Genomic DNA, 19,968 nt, shown 5'->3' on the forward strand with positions numbered 1-19,968 from the left:
TTCCCTGCGTGGGAGGCAATTGAAATATCCCGGGCAAGAGATCCGTGCCGAGTGCAAGTGGCTCCTGCTCTTCTCGGGCACGTTTTAATATTCTTGTATAATTCATAAGCAATTCCATCACGGGCCTAAGTGGCCAACCAGCTGACGCCGAGCAAATCGCTCCAGATTCGACAGGGAATCCACCCCGAGATGGGATTTCACTTGACTTCTTTTAGATACTCTCAATGGGGGTTGTATACTTTTTTATATCGAATTAGTTACACATTAAATATATATAATATTTACCCTCTTATTTTTTTAAGGCCCAGATTAAAAAAAAAAATTATAAATAATTATTACTGTTGATATATAAAATATGTTTGGACTTTAAAAGTTATTTGCATTTTTAAAAATCTTGCCATCGAAAAAGTTACTTAAGTTTTTATAGTTTGCGCTTAGGCTTTCATGCAGTGCATCTAAAACTTCGGCTTGCCAGTGCTCACCAAACTTTGATTGTTTTTATTTACTTGAGCCATTTCTTTTGCCGCCTGCAACATATGGCCAGCATTTTTCCAATTGTACTCACGCATTTTCCGGGCCAACCCCCAAAGGAAAGCCACCCAACTACACAAAATGGCAATGAAGATCTCGGGTATTTCTGGCTGGATTTTGATGTGCCAATTGTTTTTATTCGATTTTATCGTGCGCCATAAACGAATTTTTAACTTTTGTTGTCCTTGAGGTTTGGCGGCCATTTCATTGGGAACATCGAAGGACCTCGAAGGAAGGGGCTGCTTATGAGGGTGGATATGTGTGGCTTGCGTTTATGGCGCTGTTGGCAGCACATGTTGCTGGCGAATATTAGTTTATCACTCGCCGTTTTATGGATTTCCAAGTGGCTGAGGCAAATTAGAGTGGCATAACAACTTTTTCATGGTCTATTCGTGGATATTGGGCGTGGGCGTTATGATAGCTGGCCACGCCCATTCGCGCAGCAGTTCGTTACAATCCTCCGAGGGCAAAAACCAGGCAACACAAAACCCCCTTTGCGTGTACAAAAGGAGGCGAAATGAATTGCGCCTTTAAGGTTTTCGTTTAAGTGAAATGTCAGCAACAGAAATTGAATCGAAAATTGTAAAATTGGTTTTGTATAAACATTTTTGCCAAATGAAATGAAAACGCTTTTCTTAAGACCTGTGCCGCTTGCCTCCTGCCTGCCATGAAATTTCATTCTTCTGTCTCCTTTTCCTCCTTTTTTGTCCGAGTTTTCCGAGCAAACATTGCAAAACATCATATTTCTTGTGCCTGTTTTTTATTTCCGAAACAAAAGCCCAGCCAAGTGGCCTAAACTAGCCACCCCGTCCGCCCCTTTTCGCAGAACTTGTGTATAATTTATTGCTCATACGACCCGTGTTCGTGTGGGTATTTTTATTTTCTTCTTTTTTCTTCAATGGGGGAAAAGCAGAAAATATGTGGAATTGTGGGAACGTCAAAAGTGCGTCAATCAACAAAAGCTTCAAGGCAACGAAAAGCCAGCACTCCTGTTTATTTTCTAGTTCAGTTTTCCGTTTTTTACTTGCCTTGATTTATAACAGTCAGAAATTGTTCTGAGAACTGCCGAAGCTGCGAGATGGAGAATCTGCTCTTAACAAGTAGATTTATGCTTTCAGTTGGATTTATGGAGTCTAAAGATATTTTTAAGAAATATGAGAGTTCTAGCAAAAAATGGTTTTTGAATTGCAAAATTCTCATTTATATATTTTATAATTTCGTACATCCTCAGCCTAAACATTATTTAACAAATACATAAAATATAATTAAGGTTTACGACTAACCTAAGCTAACAGCTAACAAAACTAGAAATGAGTGCTTGCATTTTTCACATTGTAATCATTGACTAGTGAATTATTTGTAGCATTCCATTGACAAAAATGTGTACAAATTCATACGCCTATCTACAAGATACAAGATACAAGTTACAAGTTACTAGCAAACCCGTTTGGCGTTAGTAGCAGCAAGATGAATATGATTGATTGGTTCGATGTGGAAACTGAGTAATGATAATGCATATGCAGTGGCAAGAACGTCAAGTATATGCCACGAATTTGGCCAGACTCAAGCATTCACACCTTAAGGATCTAGTTGTACGTCTATATCTGCAACTACGACTCCTGACTGATTCCAGCACTGAGGCTTCCATCGATGATGGGCTGCGCGTCCTCCTCCTGGTTTCCCTCCCCCAAACAGGTGGCCATGGGTCCATGTCGCAGCAGGGAGTAGCTGTCCCGGTGATGAACGAGTAACCTGTGCTGCTGATGGGCTATGAAACTGCTGCCCCGCCTCAAGGACCTCCTGCCCATCTCGAGGATCTCCAGCGTGGGATCCCGGGCGAACACAAAGTTCTGGTAGGCTCTCACGAAGCTGAAGATGATGGCAAAGGCTCCGCCCAGGATCATCAGGTAGGATCCGATGGGCACGGCACTCGGGGCTATCACTGTGCCCAAGTAAATCCAGCGCTTGATGGCAGGTGTCAGCTCAGAGATGCCCTATAAAGGTGTAGTTTGCAGCTTAATAGATTTTCTGGGTGTGTTTTGGACATTTGATGGCTCACCTCTTCCAGCCACATGACCGGAAAGACAAAGTCTCGAAAATCACGCACTGGGTAGACGTCCTTGGCACGTGTCACTTTAAGATTCAGCTGTATCCGCACTTTACCCTCCAGTGGAACTCCAAGTTTCTAATGGAGAACAGAAATTAAGTTAGAAGAGCAATGCGGAAAAAGCACGAGCGTCATATAAGAACGTTACATTTAAGATACAAATTAAACTCCGTAGGCACATGCTAGAGCTCACATTTCCATGGTGACTTTGATACTTTAGGTTTATAATATATTATTAAATTCACTCACCGGTTGTATTTTGAAGTAGGTTTCGTGCTTCTCACGTTCTGGCTTTAGGCCTTCCACGGAATTGAGAAGATCTGGGTGGGATTCAAAGAAATGCGGATTGGAAATGTAAACGGGGGCGCCATATTGGCACGGACTGATATTCTGGAGGCCCTGAATGGGCTCATATTCGCTGGTATCGTAGCACTTGTTCTCCGGATTGTGTGCGGAATCCCCGTAGGAATTATTGGGCAGCCGGAACAGATCCGCCGCTATGCCATCCTTTTCCAGGCTCTCCACATATTTCAGCGGAATAATCCTGCACAAATCCTTGTCGTATATATGAACCATCTCCGATTTGGTGAGTTCCCGCGGCGGAAAGAAGGATCCCTCCGATCCAGCTATACTCGTGCACGGCGGCTCACTCCAGTGCGGCAGGTGATCCATCCCATTCAGCTGGTCTATGTAGCCAAACTGGTCCATGCTGTCCATGCCCGTCTTAACGGAGGACACCTCCGTGAGGGTGCCATTGCGTCCCAGGAGCAGACCCATCCTCTCCATCGGTCTCATGTGCTTGGGATAAAACCTGTGTGCCAAGCTCACCAGCGCATCGTCGTAGCCAAAGGCCAACTGCTCGGCAGTGACGTTGATGAAGGGTTTGAATTGGGCAGCCGTTACCACTACGGATATGGTTTTGGAGAGGAGATATCCCAGCTTCGGGCTGAGACTGGTGAGGGTCTTTGGGAAGGTAATTAGTATTAGTTTTATTAAAGGGAATATTAAATACATAATAATATAAAAAGTAGCTGTGCAGTTAAATACTAAATATCCTTACCAGCAGGGGAATATTGGGCGTGACTATGGGCGTGTCCTTATCAATACTCAGTTCAGGAACAAATTGCAGTATCTTCTTATGCTGATATGACACGGTGTAGTTATTCTCGTGAAACTTGACATTCACCTTCTGCATGTCTTCCCTGTAAAAAGCGCAGAAAGAGAAAATAATGTCTTATCATTAATCGGCACGTGCTGCGGACTCGGATTCGTGGTCCAAAGTCAGGGGCGGCCAACAAAAAGCCAAGCAATTGAATGTCAAGTTCAGTTTCGGCCGGGGAAAAGCAAAAGGCAAAACGAGTCGAAACCAACATAAAAAGTGGCAGCGAATGACGGGCACTTTGGGCCTCGATTGTCATTATGGCCACAATTTTAAACCTATCATCACCAGCCGAGATGCCCATGCAAATTTAAATCTAAGCTTGTGATGCAGTGATTGAATGATTGATCACTTTGAACCGAACCCTCTCAGGTTATCCTTCATTTAAACGGGTTCAGTTCGGGCTGTCCATGTGGAGGCCTATTATTAAACATTGCATTGCATTTGCACTAGCTCTAGATGTTGCAATCTCACTCAGCGGAAACTCGCCTTCAAGAGCTGTGAGCTCATGGTTTAATTGGCCAACTAATTGCACGGCGGCTCACGGCTGTTGGCCAGTTTGATTGGGTGTTAAAATCCGAAGAGATAATTCAATTGTTTGCACATTGCCGTGGCTAATGCCCAAGCTTAGTTTAATCTGATCTTGATAAGTCTTAGTTGCTTAAATGATTAATACAAATATATTAGCTGATATGCAAAGATATAACTAAGTGGTGGTATTTTTTACACCCAATTTAAATAATATCAAACTGAGACATTTGAAAGGCCTAAAGACAAAGTAAAACTTTGTAATTTTTGCATTAGTTTAAAGAACTTCTAAGCTGCAATTACCTTCCAGCTAGCAGTGAATTGCTGAATCCGGAATTCAGTAGTCGGAGCTGGGGAAATAAATCAGATATCACTTACTAAGCCCCTAATTTTCCCTTCTAGAAGTTCAATAAGTTAACCATTAACCGTTACCGTAGCTAATATTTTTAGCCACTTGAATTGCTTTTAGCCACTTGCGATTCTAATTACAGGTATTAAGACATTAACTTCCCAGAAAACCGCGACCAATCGGAGTGCTGTGCCAAAGCGGCCGTGGAAATTTATCTATGCCTAAAGGTTTTCCAACCTGAGGTGTCAGAAAAGGCGTAACGAATCTTTCAATTGCCGCGATTTATGGCCAAATTCTGCAGCTGGGTGGCTTACCTGTAGACAAAAGGACCAACTTCTTGCAGGTGCGGCTTTTCCCCGCGGAGGAATCCATCCGGATTGGTCACATTGTAGATGTAGAGCTTGGTCAGTCGGATGACGCCGGGCCTTTGCCAATAATGATAGCTCAGTGTATCATTCCACAGCCTTAAGTTCTAAAGTTCACCAAAATTAAAACCTTTACAGTTCAGATTTCAAGGAAAACTTACCTTTAGTATAAAATAATCCAGCCAGGGCATGGAGGATAGAATAATGCCTAAGATTAAAGTAATTATCCCAATAATTATCACAGCTAGTCTATCTGCAAAGAAAGAAGAAATAACAAGTTATTATTTTGCTGATTAGGCACGAGTCAAAGTATTGCAGCAAGACTTAGCTAAGTGCTATTATTAAAAATCTCGTGGACAGTCCTAGAAAGCAGAGCAAAATGCTTGAGTTATATAACCCAGTTTTGTTGACTGAAAGTGACGCAAATTACCCCCTGATGTGCAGCTTTTCATATTCCTTTTTAATGCCGCTTTTTTGTGCAGTTTCGAAAGGTAAATAAAATAAAATTATTTGCGAATTTCACGGTGCAATTTCACGGATGTCACATGCAATTACAATGGTCAACACTCAGATTCGCCATCTCGTGGGCAGTCAATCGCGATCTTGGCCGACTTATCGCCAGCGGACATACAGCATACAGCATATACACGTATGACAGCTGCCAAAATTTACGACCCTCTGTTATCACTAATTGAAACTGAATCTCGGCCGATGCAATGTTAATTGGCCCATGCACTTAGTCTCTGGACATTGGACGTCCGCAACATCAACATCAACTTCATTTGGAGGCGGTGGGCGTGGCCAGCAGCATCTCAAATCCGCTGATGATTCCGCTGATTATTATGATGATGATGATGAAGATGATGGGCATGCAATGCCAACGAGTTCTGAGTATTTTCACGGGTTTTTCTGTACTTGCGGCGACCAGTCAACGAACTGATCGCCACGCCAATCCGATCAAGAAAAAGCGTTTCGCTATCAGGTTTCGCCAAAAAGTGCCGCCGCCCCGAAAAAGTGCAAGGTGAAGCGTTTTGAAACAACATAAATTTCAATTTTATTTATTATTTATTATCTTATAAAAAGCTGCTTCGATTTTGCAGGTCACTGAGTCAAAAACGGCGACGTCAGCGATAAGGCCGAAAAAATAAGTGAAAAGGGAAGCAAGTCGGCTGGGAAAACGAATCCAAAAGTACTCTACGCGTAATAAATAGCAGGGATAATAAATTATAACGCTTTTTCTACTATTACTACTAGTAAGAACTAAATTTGTAAAATATATTTTTGATTTAAAGGAAGGATTAACACTTTAAAGACTTTAACTGATTGATCTAACAAATCAAACCTTCTGTAAGAGTGCGATAAAAATGCACTTGGGTACAGAAATCAGCTTGGAACTCATTAAGCCCATATTTTCAATATGGGTGCAATACTTGCTGTCAAAACTTAGTCGGATTATGGGAGTAGGTGCATTGAATCACTCTTTGCCTGGCAAAATTCCAGCGGTTGCTTCTCTGGTTAGTGTTCCACTGACCCTGAAGAGCTCGACGATCATAAAATCTGTCCCAGAGAAAGTTACGCAAAAAGGAGAGTGAAGTAAAAAGCCGAAAAAGCGACAACAAGTGTCATAAAACGAGGCACATTACATTTCGGAGCCCAAGGTCAAGGGAAGACAGCGCCTCAACGGAAGGCTTTATTCGGTTGTTCGGTTCTCCAAAGCTATAATGTTACTGCAATCGAACGGCTATTGCAAATCGGGTTTCTGAGCGCGCTGGGAAGATACATATAGCCATATAGGCATATAGGCATATAGCCGCAGCGATATGGTCACTAAACATTTGGCACACAATTGATACGTCAGCGAACAACGACTGTTGACAATTATGCTGATCCCCAAGTAAACGCTGCTGTGGCTACTTACATACTTGTATATTTTTGTGTTGAGTTATGATTTCTTTGCAGGGGTTTGGCTTTTATATGCGATTACCTGTTCATACTGGAAAATTACAAAGTAAATCTTATACCTATTGTAAACTAAATATGTTTTCGCGACCCCTTTTCTGTGCGCCTCTGCCTCAATTGGATTTGGCCGTTGGTGTCATATGCTCGTTACATATGCAATGTCATATGCAATTACAGCTGAGCACGCGATTCTCATATTTTCAAGCTTCTAAACTCGACAGCTAGCCAAAAACCACGCACAAAAGTTAAAAAAAAGAAACACTCAGAAAAGCGAGAAAAACCTAAGAGCTCTGCAATTGCCGTAGACTTTCAAACTGTTTAAATGAGACAATTTAAATGGTCAGTTATATTAGCTGGGAGGTTTAAGTGAAACATTTGCTGGTTGGGAGGTCTATGCAACCTGGTTTTATTTGTAGTTTCTGTTGAAGCTTGGCCCGAAAAACAGAAAAAAAAACATAGAAAAAGGCGAAAAAGAATAAACGTAAGTTTCCCAATTGCCTGTTAAAATTAACGCTCACAATTACCGGCCGTAAAGCTGCAGCTGCTTCGCAGCTCTTGGCCAACAAAAGTGGCGGCGAAAAGGCAACAAAGCGTGCTGGTCATATACCATTTCAATAGACAGTTTCTAGACCCGCATATAGACAATACCATGCCATGTCCATTAACAATAGAGCTAAACAGTTGCAATGTCCGAGACAATCGAGCCGAGATTTCGCCTAAGAACGTGCCGTGCAAATAACAATAATCCAAGACCTGATCCGGCTGCCCCTCCCCCAAAATCATTATGGCCATGTAAACACTTTTGTTTAAGCAAATAATCCAAGCAATTCCTGGCGGTCCGAGTTCACTTCCTCGTACGCGTTACAATTTGCATCACGTGACCGCATCTCCTCCGCCGATCTTCTATCCGTAAGCTATATATACTCGATTTGGAGATCCCTTAGTGGCCAATTAGCCGAAACAAAGGGCAATGGCTATGGGCATGTCCCACGAAAACAAAAAACAAAAAACAAAAAAACAACACATCGCAACCGGTTTCTGGCTACCGAGACGTGCCTTCGCACAATTTTGCATTTAAGTTATCGCGTCGCGGCCCTTAATTAAAGCATTTACAACTGATTCTCGGTTGGGATAAGGACCCAACCGAAAGGAGGGTATGCATGAAGAGATGCAAAGGCCGAAGGTTAGGAACTGGATCTGGAAAGTTTGCCCCGAGATGAAAGGCAAACACTGCGAAGGCTCGTAGCGGAAATCCTGGGGAGAAACCCCCAGAAAGTGAAAGTGGAAAGTGAACTGGCATTTCCACTCGGTTGAGTCAGCCCAGATCGAAATGGAATGTTATTGATGACCCCATTTATATTAATATGGGAAGATACCAATTTAACGGACGACAACATATCTCTTTATAAATGTTTCTCAGACTTCCTATATAAGTGAGTTGTTGCTTCTTCTCGTATTGTATAATAATGGAAATGTAAAGAGATTCTCTTTATTGTTTCTCATTTTATATTTACAACTTTTAAAGTTTCAGTATTTCTTTTCAATATTTATGCGTTTTTCAAACAATATATTTATTTTGGCTTCTAGTTGACTGCATTCTGTGTCAACATCTTAAAAATTCCGACGCAGAGCAACCGAAGCTGAGGCACGATCTTGGCCAGGCCTTAATGCCAGTATCTGGTTATATAATCGCAAAGTACACCACACTCGCAGACTCGCAGATTCGGTCGCAGATTGCTAAAGAGTCCGCTGCCATCGGGAACTCTTCTTCTTCGGCAGAGCTGAGCTGAGCTGGGCTGAGCCACTTGAGTCTCGACTGCATCGACTGCCACCATCGCGCCTGTTTCTGTTTGAGCCGGACAAACAAATGGCCAAAAGCACGTCGCCCGCGTCTAGAGCCCCCTTCCTCCCACTTAAGACATAGAATTGGCCATAAGCAACCTGCATGTGTTTATTCATGCTCACCCTCCCAATCCACACGGCATCCACGGCGGCTACTTGATTTCGCACTCGCCAGCACTCAACTCACTGTCGCTATCACTGGCCCCTTGAATCCACTCGGAACCCACTCGTTCACTCTTTTTCGGCGCTCATTCACTGTCTTGCAGCTTCAGCTGCACAGCGAGAAATACTAGGACTGAAATACTCACCAGCTGATGGATAAAAACCACTAATTAACGCAATCACTTGAATTAATATTAGAGTTAAGGTACCTTAAGGTTCCACTACATTAATCAAGACTGCTGCTTTGAAATACATATATTAAGTAGTGTTATTACCATCAAGTTCAATTGCTTTCTGTGTGGCCAATCGCCCCTCCATCCCCTCGCCAAATGTCTTAGCCATTGATTTGGCAACATTTTCATATTTGCTTTGAATGAGCTCGTGGCTAGTTGCTGGTATTGGTCTTTGTAAGTCCGAGTATTTGGCAGTTAAAAGTGGCTAGTATTGCTGGCCACATAGTTTTCAATTGCGAATTTTCTGTTTTTAATGCTGCTTGTTGTTTGTTTGTTATGCTTGGCAATAGAATTGCCCAAGAGAAATCAGCTAGCTTCCTCCATAAGAAGTAACATAACAGATAGACAGCTTCTCTCATATAAGCCAGTATATGGAGGGCAATTAAATAGCTTGGCTATTTTGGCCTTTAATCGTAAAGATATATCTCAGATAAGTCCTTCGGCGATCGTCACGTCCAACAGAAGTACCCATAATTGCTCCGTGGCCAAACAGCATCCCCTAGAAGTCCAATAGCAAGGCACTTGGCGAACATGGCAATAAAGCCAGGCCAATAGTCAAGTGCAAAGCGCTTAAAAAATAATTCTATATAAGCGACAATCGAAAAACGCCTCGAAAACGAAGTGAAACCGAAACCAGAAAATACACAAAATTCAACCAAAAAACTAGTGAAAAGCGAAACGTAAACAAACGGAGCCTGGGCTTCAGTCTAAGCCAAGTTCAGATTGCTGCCGTCCCTCTCTGGCGAATGTTCTTGGCCATGGTTACTAGTTACTGTTTGCTAGCTAGCTGGCTGGCTGGCTGCTTGCACACTTGGCTGCCTTCGACTAACTAAGCCTAGCTGGCTTGGCTCGGCTCACTCGGCGTATACGCAATGTCGGCCATTGCATAGAACGCTACAATCTCAGTTTGAATTGGAAAACTCGAGTTTGTGTCTGTGTGTTTCCTTGATTTACATCTGCGCGTAGTTGGCTGCTTAGTTTAGCTGTTTCGACTTTTCGTTTTCAAGTCTGCCACTAAATTGTTTTGTATTTTAGCCTCTTGGTTTTTCCTTTCGGCCAAAGACTAGTTTTTAATTTTTTTGGCTGCAGTTCTTGGATGACCAGTTTTGTAAACAGCATTTTGCGGTATTTTTTCAAACTGTCAATTTGCTGGTGTGGGTATGGTCTTTGCTTTCAGCGAACTCAACAAGCATCTGACCAATTTGGCAGTTGATATTGACTTTTAGCTAGCTAATTGAGCGCTTAATAACATTTTTCCTTAATTCAATTTTCTTGTTGTCTGTCGAAGGTGATAGGAGTCTGTCAGTCAAGGCATTTCCTTTTCGGGACAGCTTGTACGAATAGTATGGGAAAACTCCCAATATGGTGGATTATATTATGCTAAAAGAGTTTCCAAGATGTTTTACCTGATTCTTAAATAAATTTTCCGCAACTACCATTAATGATTTGCTTCATGCTGAAATTAATGTACTAATTGTTTTAGCTTTCAAATACGCCTTGTTTATGCATCATTATTTTGTATACACTCGGATGACTGGCATATTTCGCGCTGTAATTAAGTGGGGTGTACTTACTATTGCTAATCCTAACTCCATTTGATATCAGCATGGAGAGCGGCGTTCCCCTGTGTGTCACATGGGGGCGGGACCTCCGCCCCGTGGCAGTTGACCCCTGTGATGGCTGTGCATGTTGTTGCTGCTGTTGTGGATGCTGCTGTTGCAGTTGCTGCTGCTGCTGTTGCTGCTGCTGTCGTCGACCACGCCCACAGGTGGCCCAGTCAAGGAGGTGATCTCTAGCGGTGCGTCCATATCGCAGGTAATGTTTTTCCAAGCCCATAATTCAAGTCTATCGGAGATAGTAGCAATAAAAAGCGGTTGAGGTGGATTAGTTCAACGGCGACTAGGGGACAACAACATATTTATAGAAGGCAATTATAATTTAAATGGCCTGCCGTGTCGGTCAAGTACTTCCTGGGGTCGTTTGTCTAACCAGGAGATGCGAAGAATTTTTAGAACCTCGCACCGCCAGCCTTGGCATACTTCTCCAAAGATTTGGCTGTGATTAGCTGCATTTTTAAGCGGACCTACTGAAACCGCAATGAATCGTGCCATAAATTCAGTTACAACAGTATAATAATATATGTTTTTATTAGCCCGGTGGCTGATAAATGCTCCATGGCGTAAATACATTTGTCACTCGCTACGTGAGTGCCGGGGAACCCTCTCCGCTGGCAGGTCGTTACCTTAAGCCACAGACAATATGCTAATTGGGCAGCAACCACTGGCTGGCTACCGGCACAGTTTCATTTGCTTACTAATTGAAAATGCAGAAAATCAATTGGAATCTATCTATGGGTCCAGGAAAACAGGCAATGCGGAATCAAACTCAGGTCGATGCACGTGATCAAATCATATCGTAAACAACTTAAGAAGTACCAATACAATTTATTTAGAGTTTCGTTTTTTGCCAAAGAAATTCTATATAAATATTTTCCATGGATAATATTGATTTTACTATAATAATAGTTACTGCCTAAAATCAAAAGCAGCCCTTTGATAGGTCTTCGATTTCCATAAATTTTCCATAAATCTATTAGGCTAATTGCTTCATGCTGAAATTGTTCTACTAATTGTTTTATATGTCTTGTTAATGCCATGTGCCTTATTTTTCATTCGAAAAATGCTAATGCATGCTAATAAATAATATAATAAAATGGGAACTATGGGCGAAGCCTGGAAAATTTTATGATCTCGGCCAAAGGGGAATTGTAATCAGTACACATGATCAATAATCGAGTTCAATCGCGTTGACACTTGGTTTTTATTGTGCCAAGCAGAATATTTATATGCAAAGTGCGGAAAAAAACAAATGACTGAGGCAACGAACTTTGCATACCTGGACTTATGCGTGAACTGGACTCTCTACTCTCAACTCTAGTTTTGTCGCTCCGAGTGTGAGCTCATAGCCCATTTGGTCATTTACCAAGATTTTCATTTAAGCCGCATCTCAAGTGAGGGCAAATTATTTTTAATGGACTTCTGACATAACTGAAATGTTAGTTAAACGGCTGTCACAATTGAGCGATTTTTGTTTATGAACAAAGTTGTGTAAAGTTGGATACAGGCAAAAAATAAGAAAACAACAATATTTAAACCCAATTAATGACATTTATATCTTTTGTACTTTGTTTCGCGATGTTTTTTGGGTATCTCTTTTAATTGCAGCCAGATTGTAAACCGCTTTGGGCCAGGAGAAGCTGACTTAACTTTTTGCCATTTTGGCAGGGCAAATATTTAGCTGTGCGCTTAATGAGCATAAAATAATTAAGGCCGCATTTAATTTGCCAACTTTTCAAGGGTATTCAAAGGGAAAGGATGCGGAAACGAGCGAGGTTCTCTAAATAACGACTTCATTCGAAGTCCAGAATTCAGCATTCAACATTCAACAGTCGGAAGTGGCTATTATTTATCATCTTGCGGTGCGAAACTCCACCCCCACCATTAACCCCTTGTTGCACACTCCTTCGTCGAAAATCACGCCTCAATGGCCAACGCCAATCCATTAAGAAGTTCCCAGCTCGACGGAGCAGAAGAAAATAAATAAAGTGGTAAAATCGGGAGAGGGAGAAACAAAAAAAAGTTAAACACGTTTTTTACAATTTTGCGCTTATTGTACTTATTGGCCACGGCGTGGTCACTTGGCTTCTTTGGCATAAGCACATTATGCAATCGAAAAAATAAAACACCGGCACAGTGAGACTCTGGACTGGATTGGCCTGACTAGAAAATCATTAAAAAATAGCACAAGCATTTGCGTAAAGAAATTTCAAAATGCCAAATGCGAAATTTGATTGACCTAAATACGGTTTTATAATAGCCATATATCCCCGGCCAGACCAGAGGTGTATATGGCAACTGGCTGGATGTGTCGCAACTGCCACATGCCTCTCGCCGCCACTGGAGCACCATGTCCAGCTCGGCCAGCGAAGCTTTCTAACAGCTGACGCCGACGATACCCAACCCGATTCCATGGCTTCCATCCATATACTCATGCCCAGTCCCAGTCCCAGTTACAGTCGCTCAGCCTCACTTTCGATTGCAGTTGCAGCAAAAGTAGTGCCAGAAGTAGGTTGCCTGGCCAGCAGGCCACTTGGCCATTGAGCCACTGTGCCACTCCACCATCCAAAGCGTTCGTTGGCATTTGCCGAAAATCTGCCTTCCCGCTTGCACCTGCTGCATTTTGCTGCGGCTCATGTTGCTGCTGTTCGCGTGCATTTCGAAGTGTGAGTCAAGAGCTGCGCCTTCTGTGGCGCCTGCTTGGGGGTATTGTGTTAAGCTCGCTGGGAGGGAGGATATCAATTTCGGAAAAACCCACATTTAGCTATGGCTTCGTGAACTTTAAATGGGCAGGAAAAATTGGGCAAACACTGGCATGCCGCTGGGATTCTGGAATAACCAGTCGGCAAAACCAACTCAATGCACAGCTTGGTTTTTCTTGTACTTATGGAGCATTTTAATTAATGGTGGTGTAACTTACAGAAAGAGTATCTATAAATTTAAGTTTGGTTTTTTTTTTCTTATCTAAATATTTTTTAAGCATGTTGCCAAATATTTTCCTTAACTTCTGTGGAGTGTATCTCAAGTTCGCTGCTTTCCTTGACTCATTCGGCGATGTTGCCTCTTTGCAAACAGTAGCCACCAGCTGGAGTGCCTGTTTCTCCTCCTCCTCCGACTGGCTGTCCAATGTCTGATGTCTGATGGCTGCGATGTCGTTCCTCTTGTTGCACTTGTTTGTTTTGGTTTCTTGGGAGTGCAGTTGTGACTGTGAAGCGGCTGCTGATTTAATAATTTCACACAGCCGCAGTTTCAGGTTACTGTGCACTTTTTGCTCAGTGGTGCGAAGGTCACGCGCCACTTTTTCTCTTTCCCGCAGATACCATTTACCATCCCCAGCTGCGCAGGAATCCAGTTTTTTTTTTTGGCTGGAGTGCGAGATTTCGGCCTGTTTTATGCATTTTTAATAAATTTCTGCTTAATTTTTTTGGCAGCCAAACCTTTATAATTTTATGGTCGTTATTATTTTTTCTTTCTTTCCTGCGCTGTTATTACATATATAAAATATCAATTTTTTGGAATCATCTGCTTCCTTTTCCTCCTTGGCCGAAGGCACTTGAATGGCTTCATAAGCCATGGCCAAGAGGTGCGCCCACAAAAGGGACGAGCACATGGACATATGGATACAAGGGCCTGGCATTTCATAATTGGCATCGTTGGGAACGCGTTGATTGGCAAATTGTATGCAATTATTGAAACTGTGGGTTGCCTCTTTTTGTTCGATTTCACATGCGAAAGGTTCGTTCATCTTTTCCGCTGTTGACATTGAGATAAACATAAAAATCTTTCCGGAAGTCTCCGTTGGAACCAGAAGTGCTCTCTCATTTAGCTCTAATTGCAACCTACACATGGGGCAGGGTATTTATTTGGCTATGCCCCCAGCAGCATAACGGCTAAATGCACGGAAAAAAACTTAAAGGCGCCCGAATAGCCCTAATTATTATGACTCTTTTATCATTACTTTTTGCTTCCGTAGGGATTCTGGACAATCGATTGGCTTCGTATAATTCGATGATAATTTGTTCCTTGCTTGAAGTCATATTAAAGTTAATACGTAATTTCTTTCTGTGTGAGCGCTTTCCGCTTGGTAGCGCCACACTTTCCTTGGCGGGGAGCAGACTTCATCCAACTCTTATTTTATTATGCCATCGTTTTGTTCAGCTCAATTAAGATACAACGCATCGGGAGCGAAAGCGATGGGTATATTTACATGGGCATATTCATAGCTCAGCTAGCCAGGCCAAGCGCAACAAATCATTCTATAAATGGTACAACAACAGCAGCAAACACTGCACGAGCCATGTATACAATTTAAATGGCATTAAGTAATTCAACGTTAACATTAAACTTCATGTTATAATAATTGTAGTTGAAGGAATTGAAAAAATGGTGCAAGTTGTGCGCGGAAAGTAGAGTTCGCACAACTAAAACGAAAGACTTAGGAAACGAACTTGACATTGTGGGATCACACTGCTTGTAATTTTATTTACTTTAATTATTTTTCCCTTTCAGATTGCCAACAAACTAAAGTAAATCCCCCAATAAAAGTTCCCTTTTTTGCAGTAGTTTGATAACTGCCTTTTCAATTGGCATGCCCTAATTGAGCTCTCATCTTCAAAATCACTTGATTAGTTGCCCCAGCATTTGACACGCGTTCCCCCAAGCCCGAGAGCGGCAAAAAGCGTTAACAAGATTGTTGTGAATGTCGTGGAGTCTGGACGGAGTTGCAGTGCTCGTCCAAGTCGCGGACTTGGCTGAAACCGTGGCCAATCACTGAAGCGTTGCCGACCGCTCCATCAACAGCTGAATTATTGGCAAATATTTTCCAATACTCGGCAGCAGCTGCGTCGAGTGTTGTAATTTATACGCGCACACTCTCCCGCTGTCTATTTTTGGGAACATTTTTATGGCCTTTTTTTTGGCGAAACGATACGCGAAATGCTCCAATTACGCTTGAGAATTTCAACTGAATCAAAAAGCCCTTTTCGAGCAGGCTTTTTCTGCGAGTCATGAATCAATTTCGTTCGCTTTGAGAAGGGTCTGATCTGGTTGTCAGAGAAATAAGGCCGCAAGGTCGTGCGCAAGTGTGTGTGGGCCGGCAACTTCAATCCTGACCTAAGTCACTATATAAGCTTATAGCCAGCCGATTCGCTTGTCTCGCCCGCGGCCAGAAATTAGCGATTGATGGCTTTCTCGCACTTTAAGCCGCCAAATGGCAATTTGCCAATTTCTCGGCTCTTATCAGGGGGCCAATCAGTTGGTTATTAAAGAGCATGGCCTGGCCCATTATGTAAACCTATCTGCCAGATATTGTATGTTCGCGTTATTAGCAAGTGTGCCTGCCCCGGGCCGTGGTCAAATGAATCAGAAATTCACGAAAAAAAAAAAACAAAAAATAGCTACACTCATCACAAAACTTGTGTCAATATTTCAATTTAACGGTTAGGAAAGCAGCAAAGCAACGCAACAAAAGCGGCCTTTTGTGTGACGTCTATTGCACTTAAAGGTATTTTTTCGCTTGCGGTTAATTTAAGACAACTTCTGTGTCCACGTTTAAGTCTGGCAAATCGGTGGGCGGACAACTGGATGGATGGCTGGGTGGGTTGGGATGAGTGACTAGCTGGCTTTCCCAACTAAGTGCTCTAGGAGGTGTAGACAGCGTTGGAAATTTCGCCTAAATTGTTGTCTGCGGTCCGCTTGAAAGTGAAACTGATTGGGCCCAAATGTGGCGTGATAAAATAGGGCTCGAAGAGTGGTTGAGGGATGTTGAAAGACCTAAATGTGCTTTAAACTGTATATAGTAACAATTTTAGTTTCCTAAATGTGTGAAAAAGATTCCTACAGCATTTCCACATAACGTAGATTTTAGTCAAATTTAAATATTCTTTTAAAACCACCGCAAATGTCGTCATAGGTTGTTTGTTTTTGGGACATCCGTTTGCGCTGACCCCTAAATTTCACACCATTTCACACACAGATGTCTCAACTTTTATTACTTTTATTTGCTTCAAGTATTTCAGTATTTCAGTTTAGCTGTCACTAAGGTCATAAAAAGTATTTTGCCAAATTTGCTCAAATGGCATGGGAACTTGTAAAAAAGACACATTAGTCAATAATCAATAGTGAGACTTGACGCATAAACTAGAAAGATCTATGTTATATGTCAGGTCTCTAGTTTCATTGAAAGGGAAATGCCCAAAGCTGGGTGACCTTACCTCTGTGGCTCTTTCAATTTCACCTTAACATTGACCTTAACTCGGCGTGCATGTGGGTCAAACTTAATCAGGGGTGGGGAAAACGCATCATTGTGGGGTTTTTGGTACGTGTCTGCGGTGGCATATTTGCGAAATCGCCCTAAAACCAAAACCTAAAACAGATCGGCAGACTCCAAATAATATGCATTTGGCCAAGAGACAAACACACGAGAAATGACCGCTCATAACCACATTGCCGTTATTTTGCATAACTTGCAAAATGTTTACACTTAATTGCAGACTGCAAAAATGAGCCAAAATGCGAAGGCAAAAACAGCAAACCAAACTGTTTATAAATTGAAGCAAACAACCCAAGAGTCATTGGGCAAGGGCTTTTCTGAGTAGTCTAGATTTTTGACATCACATTGATAAGGCTGCCGGCTGTCCAGTGATTTTTTTCGCAATCAGCTTAATTGATTTGCTCCCGTCTGGCGAATGAAATGATATTTTTGACAGCTCCGTTAATGTTTATAATCCAATTAAATGCGCACATTGAACTGCATTTCGATTAAAAGGTGCAGGGGGTTGACTTTTTGAGCTTATATAAGTACGCCGCTGATAAAATTGATAGGTCAATAATAAAATAATATAAATATAGCATTATTGCAATTTTATTCGTTGACAGATTAATAGAATTAAATATATTTTCGATTTCAATTCAAATCATAAGTACTCTTCATTTGAATTTAAAGAGGTTGCTGAACATTTCTATTGACATAAAAAATTAATTCAGTTCAGAACAATTGCAATTTCAATCACGATATTTAAATTAATTATATTCAAGAGAAATAATCTAATTTAAACCAATAAATAAATGATTAATATTATTTAAGTTCCATTCAACTTAATTTGAATTCAATTATGCAGTCACATTACAAAGAATATATTCTTTTTCTAATCAATCAATAAAAGTTTGTTCACTTATGGGATTGAAGTCAAGGGTTAATAATTAAGTAAGCCAAATAAATTGCAGACCAATTATTCTTAGGCAGTTAATGAAAACATTACCGCCAATCGCGAAACCTTTAACAGAAGCACATTAATAAAATTCCGTTCTTGACACGCGGATTATAATTAATGAAACCACACTTGATATTTACTATGTTTTGCCACCACACAGAATATTGCACATACGCCCTGAGGCCATAACTCATACGCCCCGTTTGTCACTTACGTTTCAAAAATTCTCAGGCGCTGCACGGCTAATCCAAGGTTTGTCTTTCGCTAGTGGAACTACGATCGGAATCTATTTGGGTCAGATGTAAACTTTTCGCATATTCACTGCCGCAAACGAATTGATTTTGTGCCAATTACGATTTGTTTTTTGCTTGCAATTTGGTTTTTAAGAACTCATACTACTGCATTATCCTTCGCACAGACACTCGTCGAACTCTGTGAATTTATTTAGCCGCATTTACTGACGATCGCGCCCGCTGGCGAGAGCATGTGTCGTTTTAAGTTGACGCGTCGAAATGAAAAACTGGCATGAATGGACCGTCGTCTGGGCAAGACGTTTTTGTTTAAAACCCCCAGACTTGCGACGACTTCGGCAGCGATCGCCGACTAAGTACGAGTGCTTTACAGCAGAGACGATCGTTCAGATTCGCTTGAATGTATCTGTGAGATACTCGTATCGCTCAGCTCGCCCAGTGTGCTGCAATCCTAGCCGCCGTTTAGATTTAAGGCAACAGAAACAGAAGCAGAAGCCGAAGCCGAAGCAGAAATTTGGCAATTGGCTAAATCGCATGCGCAGCCGAGGTGAGTTTCTCTCATGTTGAGTTTTTCCTTTCCTCAACAGGTAATTGGCCTGATTGGAACTGGGGGTTTTTTTTCGCATTTATGCTGAGTCATCTGTACTTTGGGTTACTTCTCTTGTTCACTTGTTTGTTTTTGCTCGCTGCTTTTATCGCCGTCGGTGGTTCTAGTTAAGTGAACTTGAAGCCGTTTTATAGCTTCCTTAGTATTTCCGACTTTTGGGGTTTTTCTGAGGGATATGCGGTGCGACAGCTCGGAAAGTGATGCCCTTTGCCCAGGATCGTAAGTGCATGGAGAAAAAATATTGCCAATGTATTTTCCCTAAAAAATTGTTTATCAGTTTTCTTGTTTTTGCTTAAGGTATAATTTTTAATATTTGTGAAGCCGATAATTGCAACCAAGGCTAATTGTATTTGGATGATCCCATTGAAGACTTAATCAATTGCTGATAATAAACCCGAATTATACACCTTGAAGGCGATGGTTGTGAAAAACTTTCCGTTTGCCATAAACCGAAGTGGAAAATTTTCCAGACGCGCAATTGTTTTTATGTGTCTAAAGCAAACAACTTAAATCGGGGGCTTGACTGCCCTCGCCGATTCAGAGCGATTTAACAAATACAAATCAGCTATCCAGCTATCACGCACTGACGTCATAAGTATAAAGTATAGGAGATATATATACCTTTTGTTGATCTCACCGGACGGGATCTGAACTCTTCAATTAGAGACCTGTATGTAGATAGGGGTTTGCTTTTACGGCCAAGAACTTGGTCATAAATCTAATGGAATTGATAAATACACCCATTGAATGAAGGACATCAACTAGCCAAGTCAATCATAACTTTCTTAGGCTATAAATACAAACCCGTAGTAATTAGCATGGCACTCTAGTAAATCCGCTGTAATCTGTGAGTATGTAAAATATTGCATTGGGATAGCTTCGGTTCCAGTGATGATTGATGGCGATAGATGACAGCTACATTTGCTTACTTTAGATTTCAGCACATTAAGTAGCATGACCGCACCGGAAACTGGTCTTTTGTAGAACCATTTGCCGCCACAAAGGAAGTTCTCCCGCAGTTCAATGCGATTCCAGTGGGTCGCAATGC

General features: G+C 41.8%; 1 protein-coding gene across 2 annotated transcripts; it reads right to left on the bottom strand.

Annotated features, from left to right (window-relative positions):
• Positions 1-1,708: 1,708 nt before the first annotated feature.
• Positions 1,709-18,579, bottom strand: LOC120449457 (lysosome membrane protein 2). 2 transcript variants are annotated; one of them, XM_039631928.1, is made up of 8 exons: positions 18,277-18,579; positions 10,810-11,080; positions 5,201-5,292; positions 4,989-5,146; positions 3,699-3,840; positions 2,888-3,601; positions 2,591-2,716; positions 1,709-2,525 (listed from the first exon to the last, which is right to left on the bottom strand). In XM_039631928.1, the coding sequence occupies exons 2-8, from the start codon at positions 11,069-11,071 to the stop codon at positions 2,142-2,144; spliced, it is 1,878 nt and encodes a 625-aa protein (XP_039487862.1). In that variant the 5' UTR covers positions 11,072-11,080; positions 18,277-18,579; the 3' UTR covers positions 1,709-2,141. The 2 variants fall into 2 exon arrangements, with proteins under 2 accessions (XP_039487862.1, XP_039487863.1); XM_039631929.1 differs by lacking the exons at positions 10,810-11,080; positions 18,277-18,579 and adding an exon at positions 5,470-6,014.
• Positions 18,580-19,968: the final 1,389 nt, after the last annotated feature.

This window comes from Drosophila santomea, chromosome 3L (assembly GCF_016746245.2).
Source record: "Drosophila santomea strain STO CAGO 1482 chromosome 3L, Prin_Dsan_1.1, whole genome shotgun sequence".
NCBI classification, from domain to species: Eukaryota; Metazoa; Arthropoda; class Insecta; order Diptera; family Drosophilidae; genus Drosophila; species Drosophila santomea.

Bases quoted from the DNA above. Each gene is read 5' to 3' on its own strand.
- LOC120449457 (XM_039631928.1), bottom strand. From the start codon at position 11,071: ATGGGCTTGGAAAAACATTACCTGCGATATGGACGCACCGCTAGAGAT. The intron at 5,293-10,809 runs GTAAGTACACCC...CTTTCTTTGCAG, and splicing joins TGGAGTTAGGATTAGCAATA to ATAGACTAGCTGTGATAATT. The intron at 5,147-5,200 runs GTAAGTTTTCCT...GGTGAACTTTAG, and splicing joins TGGATTATTTTATACTAAAG to AACTTAAGGCTGTGGAATGA.